Here is a 7,398-nt window from a genome sequence, read left to right as displayed (position 1 = left end):
GCAAAGCTAATTTCAACTTCATTTCTCGAAATATTATATATAGCTATAATAACATATATTATATATATTATATTATAACACTATATAATAAATAATATTATATGCTTATATTATATATAAGCATTAAATACCACCTAATACTATAATTCATCCAATTTTGTTATAGTCCATGTAATTTGATTACATATTTTCTATATACAAAAAGATAATTATTATTATACTCAAATATAAATATCTATATCTATATAGATATATATCTAGATAGAGAAAACCTTTCTGTTGACTTCACAACAGACTCATTCAGCTTCACTATTTATTCTAATCGAAAGGAGAAATTCAAAGTTGGTGGCTAACATCAGCCCAGAAGCTTCTGTCCCCCGGTAACCGACGGCAACAGAAAAAGGGGGAGGAGCTGTCAGTTACCGGTTGCTAGGTAACCACCAACTGTCAAGAGCAGCAGAACAGAACTTGATACACCTATAAATATCTGGAGAAAATAACTTTTGACTAAACAAAATGAATTCAAAGAACAAATAAATTCTGACAAACTTCATATCTATGATAATGTTGGAATAATACCACACGTAAGGATCAGCCAATCAACAATCTCCCAAAATTAAGGAAATCAGGGCAGATTTATCGATGAACCCCTAATTTGGGGGGGGGGGTGCCTTTTTGTCCCCCTTTGCGATCAATCCATTTTCTGTTCTAGTGCTAGCTGTGGTAAAAACGTAGCTATGTGAATCCATTTCAGGCAGTTGAAGACAATAATAAGATAAAGATGCACACAAACTGACCAAACATTGAATTCAGTAGTTTTTCTCACATTTACTGCATCAGTTAGGACTTCCAACCTGACCAGGATTACTACCTGAACTTCAACATCAAGTCAGGGTTGATAAGAAAATTTGGAAATTTCCTGTCAACTCTAAACATTTTAACTCAAAAATCACCAGAAACAATAACACAAATCTGCGCTCCCAGCTGCTATCAATCAAATCTTTCCATTTTTCAGAATTAAATCGATATTTTTGGCGGCTCCTACCGTCGTCGTCCTTGCTGTGGCGGATCCTCTCCGTGCGGCTGGCCGGGCTCAGGTCCGACACCGCGCCCAGATCAGCTGGTAGCCATGTGGGCTCGCTCATCTCTGCCTCCTCCTCACTGCTCAGTGAACTGTCATCCTGAAAAACAAATGGAGAAAAAAACGCTCAGAATCAACATAGTTTCCTCTCATTTTAGCTTCATTCCAGCGTTAGCTTCTATAGATGCCTTTAAAAATCCACAAATCGGAATTACGAAAATTAAGGAAACACGGCGATTTTGATGAAGCATGTTTTTTTTGATAAAAGGGTTTTATGCTAGGGTGAGGGGGGTTTGTGTATTTCACAAAACTCCAATGGAATTTTTTTTCCCACATCACGAGTGACAGGACCAACAACAGGAAGTCACTACTGGAAGAAACAACAAAGAAGACAACAGGAAGTAAAGGAACATTGATATTAATTGCAGCGTTAGTCGTCCAGAAACTGTGACAGATATATCTTTCAAGTGCTGGAAGAACTTTAGCAGGTTTATTAAAAACCGTATGATGAAGGTTGTTTCCAGGAAAGTTTTTTTTCTTTTTATAATCCCCAGAAAGGATGCTAATTATTATTTTTTTTATTAAAAAAATGCTAATTCTTTTGACGAAATGTTACATTCATAAATGTAAAATTTTAAATGAAACACTATATTTTCTTAATTTTGTCAAGGATGTATGTCTGTCACAATAAATTTAATTCAAATACAAATTCAAAAATATTTTATTGATCCCAAAGAAAATTTTAATTAATTAAAAAATAAGTATTAAATAAATTGTGATAAATGGTAACGTTGTTGTTTTGAGACTCTGTGTTTATATCATCTGTAAAATAAACCCTTCAGAAATGATCCCCACTATAATTTGGATTAAAATCACTAACAGGATCGATGGAAGCGACTTTAATTGAACCCAGATTCCAGGGAAATACTTTCACTGCTGTCGGGAAAAACAAAATTAAACAGTTTTATGGGAAAAATGGGATTTCTGGGAAGGACCAGAAGCAATTTTCCGTCACTTTGTGCAACTCAGAACCAGACGAAAGCTTTTACCAAAACATGAGTTGGTTAATATGACAGAGAGTTCTGAAGCGAAGCTGCAGAAACTGATTAACACAGAAAGAAGACGCTGCGACTTCATGCAGCTCAGGAAGAAATGAAACAGGTATTAATAAATGTTTTACTTCAGTCACAGTTGGATGGTAAACCTGGAATAAGAAGCAGGGAGGTGTTGAATCCAACTTTTACTGGAGAAAACTAAAATGTTTCACGGAAGCAAACTACGATACAAGACATGTCAATTCAATTTGAATTCAATCAAAATTCAAATTCAAAATTACTTTATTAATTCCAAAGGGAAAATAAATTATGTTGTAATTCATAAAAAATGTTTCAAATACTTGTGGATGATGATCTCCTGTAGCTGTCTGTATTACAGCAGATCAAAGAAAGCCTCTGACTGAAGACAGCAGCATTTTTTGTTTACTTATTTTGAAGCATTACATTAGAAAAGCTTGAATTCAAAATAACTTCCTCAATTTCACAAAGAAGCTCGTACGTTAGCTGCATACAAATTTTCCAGCCCGCAGGTGTCTGTGCCTTACCAGAGGCACAAATGCAAAAAAAGCGATAACTATAGTGTCATTTTTCTGTTATTAGAGAATCTAATGAGAACACTAATCGCAAATCGTAGACGCTAACCAACCTGTTCCAATGTAGGCAATAGGAAAATTAAACTGCAGTACCCACTGTTCAACCAAAGAGGGCAGCACTGAGATGGATTTAGGCCAAAAATTATAGATTTAATCAAATTTTCCTCAGAAATGTCACAATTTAGACATTTTATCACCAAAAAAAAGTTGATTTAGGGTTTGGTTACTCTTTAAATCAGGGGTGTCAAAACTTTTTGCCCTAGTGGCGAAAACTGGCAAATTTAAACAAATCTTTGTATAATTAAAGATCCAAAACTTAAATAGGGGATTTATCTTTTATTTGGTTAACAGAATAGTCCTTTCATGTAACAGAATCGTCTTTTTGTCCTCCAGCGCATGTGCAAAACTTCTGTACGTAAACAATAACACCCAGCATGTCTGTAAACTCATTCGACTCAGTTTATGTTGAAATCTACTCATCTGTTTTAAGATAATCCTCATATTCCTCAACCAGGACAGCTGGTGAAGATCTAAAAACAAACATCAGACGTTGGGGGAGTTTGAGCTGCAGGTTCGTCCTTCTACCTGCGCTGATTCAGTGATTCAGCAGTGACTCAGTTCTGGTGAACAGGACTTCCTCCGATTGTCGGTGAATCAGCCGACATGGCTGAACCAGCAGACAGGACATCGGGGGACTGTCGCTTCAAATCGCCTTCATTCAGAGGAAAACTTCCCGCTCTGCCAGCAGCAGGGCGTTTTCAGAAAACAAGGACGTGTTAAAGAAACGATGCTATATCTGCTCTTCTCACTGAGCTTTGGAGGAAGTGGATCGTTCCAGGTGTTACATCCTCAGGTGAGAGGTGGATCGGTTGTGATTTAAATTTCTCACCTCGGCTCTGTGTGACACAAAGAGACTCATTTGTTCTTTTGTCTGATTTCATTTACAGAAACAGGAAAAAGTAAGTATTAATCACGCCAGAGGTTTTTCATGTTTTCCCCAAGAAGCTGCTTAGATTTTATATCAAACAGAAAGCAGTGGAGTAGAAGAAAAAATACTAAATTAAAAATCAGAAAAATGTAGCTTAGCTTCTGGTCTTTTGAACATCTGGAGAACTAAAGATTATATTTTCTGTGTAAATTATCTCAATCTCTGTTACATTGGAATGAAACCCTCTGTGTGCATCTGAAGTCTTGACACAAACTCTATTGAATGTTGGTCTGAACTTTGACTAGACCATTTGACTAGACCAAAGTGAGTGACTGACTTCGCTTTGCAAGTCAGTCACTGCCTCCATGCATTGCTAGGCAGGCCCCAAAAATGGAAAAATAAATTTTTTCATTGCATTTTGCCACTATCAGTGGTGGGGAAACTTCCACTAATGCGCTAGTAGCATAGATACATTTTCATTTAGAGTTTTAGTGCTTTGGCTAAACAATATCTCCAGAGCTGATTCTTATGTCAAATAAGAAACAAACAGAAACAAACCAAAACATGGACTGCATAGAAAAAGATGTAAACATGAATAAAATATCTAAATGCATTATAGAGAATGTGAAATGTAACATTAAAATAACACTGGTGCCAGAGGGCTGTTGTCAGTAGAGATGATCTGAATTAAAGTTGGCGCGTTAGCATTAGCAGAGCTAAAGTTCTCTGGTTAGCGCAGATCCAAACCTTCTGTGTTGGTCTGTCAGATAAAAATCCAATGAAAAGTCGTAGTTTTAGTCAGACTCTCAGTGTTTGCATTTTCTGAGGCTGAAAGCAGGGAAGCCGGAGAGCGATCCCAGGAAATCTCGGTGTGGCATCTTACTCAGCGCTCAGACTTTTCCGAGGCCGGTCCTTCCCAGCACCGAGGAGCATGAATCAACTCTGACAGCTGATCAAATCAGAGCTGGCTCTAATCTACTCTTAATTCCTGCTCAAATACTACCAACAGCAGACCCAACAGCGCCGTCTCACCGCCGGTCAGCCGCAGCGCTGCCACCTCTAAACGTCTTTACTGCACTGAAGCGCCGCCGTCTTTACCTCCGACCGAAACATTTACTGACAGGAACAAGGCAGATGTGTGACTTCAGGAGGATTACTGTTTATTTCCCAGAATAGAGAGAAACCCAACATTTCTTCTACAGGACTCTTTCCACACAGAAACTGTGTGGAAAGAGTCAACACACTCTAACCTGCAAATTATTGCAGGTTAGTCGTTTCTCTAAATCTAAATTTGCAAAAATCAGGAAAATTAAAAATATAAAACAGTTTCAAACGGCCTGAAGCTACAATGTGATGAAAAAAAGTCTCTACTGTATTTACACTGTAAACATCCACATCCCTGCCTCAGGCTTTCAAATGTAAATAAGCAGCAATGATCACACAGCACAGGGGTCTCCAAACTGTGGTTCATGGGCCATTGGTGGCCCTCAGAGTGTTTTTATTTGGCCCCTGAGGCAGTTTATGAATGATGGTTGGTGCAGATGGAGACTTTACTTGAAATAATGGTAAAACTATCACTAATGTAATTTTAAATACAACACAAAGTTTTCATCTTTGTAGAACCAATCATCAGATTCACGTCGATCCTGAGACTTTTTGCTGACAAGTTGATTTTGCTGCATCCAAAATCAGATTTTATTTAATTTTTTAACCTTGGTAAACAATAGGCAGCATTTTGAAAGAAAGTGACCCAAATCCTGTTGCTATGCTGAGTATAAATTTGTTCAGTTAAACCCAAAAGAATTTGAAAACTATTTGTTCAAACAGACATGCAAAAAACAAAGTTATGGATTTATAATGACTTTGTACATCGGCCTACCACAATAAAACAGGTAGTCATATAGTAAATTAAAATTTATTTTAACATTTTTTTAATTTAATTTTGATTTGTATGATTTGTTGTTGTTCGCTTTCGACCAAAAACTGGATAGTGAACGTCTTCAGTCTGGTGTTTCCTGAGACTTCATAATTCATTTTATTTGTTTTGTTTATTTATTTTGGAAACTTAAAATATTTTCCAGTTATGCCATTACTAATATAATATTGGAAAATGGTCTCAAAACAACAATACTATCGTTCATTGCAATAATTTCTGGAACAATTTATCATGCAGCAAAGTTTATTATCATGGCCTATTTGTACAACAACAACAACAGAATAAAATTGACAATTTTGTTTGCCTGACTTTAGTTTTTTTAGCCCACTTGTTCTTTTGACTCAATAATTTTGGCGCAGGTTAAAAAGTTTGGACGCCCTGATAGAGCGGCTCTGAAGTATCACTGATTTAAACGAGCAGATGTCAGAATCCCCTAATAATCCTACATTTATAATAAAATATCAGAAAACACGTTTTCAACTCAGAACCTCATTTTTAATAAGTAAGGAGCATCTACGTCGCTCTGCTTTCTGACTTAAACAAAGAGCGTGTGTGTGCGTGTGTGTGTGCTCCCAGATTTCCCCAGTAAAACGGCCGGATCCGGTTCTGTAGTCCAAACCTAATCAGGTTAACCACCGGACAAACGGAAGGAACCGTCGTCTTCCTGCCTCTGCTCATCTCCTCTCCTCACTTTGCCTCTTCCAGAAAAATTAAACCGTCTCTCAGTGAATCCTGTTTTCGTTCCAGCAGCAATTCACACAAACCCAGTGAATAAACAGTTCAATAAATCAGAATATGCTCATTGTTCAGGCTCATTTGCGCCTTTTTAGCTGGTATTAAGAATAATTTTCAGTAATGCCTCATTTCTGTGTTATAAAATGTGTTTTTAGTTACATTTTTATGTTTTTTTTGGTTTTTCATCCACATGAAAACTCCATTTTATACAACAAAAGACGATTATTTGAGTGTGTAAATGGGAAATCTGAGATTTACGGTAATAAACTTGCCACGGAAAAATATCATCTTAAAAAAATTAGAAACCATGCTCAGGGTTCCTCCCAGTATTTTAAGCCTGGCGGGTCACCAGGCTTAATTTTCTGTCCCACCAGGCAGAGCGATGTTTGTCAATATAGGATTTTTATACAGATAACAAAGACAGGTTGACGAGTCTCTTTGGTGAGACTGTTTACAACTTCAACAAAAATATTGACAAGTTTAACTTCAATTATAATAAAACAATTGAATTGCAAAAAAATAATATGTATTTTTTTAAGACTTTGTAGTTGGTGTTTACGTATTGTTAATAGCACATAATGCTAATGTAAGTTTAGCTTAAACCTGTTTACTACTAAATGAGTTTCACTAATATTTATGCATTTCCTATAAGATAATTTTAAATTCAAGTATTTATAAGACAAAACTTTTTATTGGGATTTTATGTAATAGACCAGTGTTTCTCCACCCTGGTCCTCAGGCCCCCTGCTCAGCATGTTTTAGATGTGCCTCTATTCCAGAACAGCTCAAATGACTGCATGACCATCAAGTGCTGCAGAAACCCCAGAGATACAATTCAGGTGTGGCAGAAGGGAAAAACCTAAAACATGCAGGACAGGGGGCCTGAGGACTGAGAAACACTGTAAAAGACCAACATAAAATAGTCAATTATTGTGAAATATTGTAAAATTTCCAGATTTTCTGTTAACTATAAACAATTTTTAACTCAAAAACATGGAAGGCTGCAGGACGACCGCCCCAAATCCACCAGAAACACCAATATAACTGTCCCAGTGTCTTGTTAATGACAG

At 36.7% G+C, this 7,398-nt stretch overlaps 1 protein-coding gene across 1 annotated transcript in view; it reads right to left on the bottom strand.

The window, feature by feature from the left end:
* The window catches only part of LOC106959235 (nucleolar protein 4-like), a 79,212-nt gene that overhangs the window by 32,192 nt on the left and 39,622 nt on the right, over positions 1-7,398 (bottom strand). The window contains exon 5 of the mRNA XM_015051672.1: positions 1,046-1,181. Within this exon, the coding sequence (XP_014907158.1) occupies positions 1,046-1,181 (136 nt within the window). The remainder of the gene's footprint in view (positions 1-1,045; positions 1,182-7,398) is intronic.

This window comes from Poecilia latipinna, unplaced genomic scaffold (genome assembly GCF_001443285.1).
Source record: "Poecilia latipinna isolate Pla-1442-1.1 unplaced genomic scaffold, P_latipinna-1.0 Scaffold1058, whole genome shotgun sequence".
Classification (NCBI taxonomy): Eukaryota; Metazoa; Chordata; class Actinopteri; order Cyprinodontiformes; family Poeciliidae; genus Poecilia; species Poecilia latipinna.
This window is presented reverse-complemented; position numbering and strand designations above follow the sequence as displayed.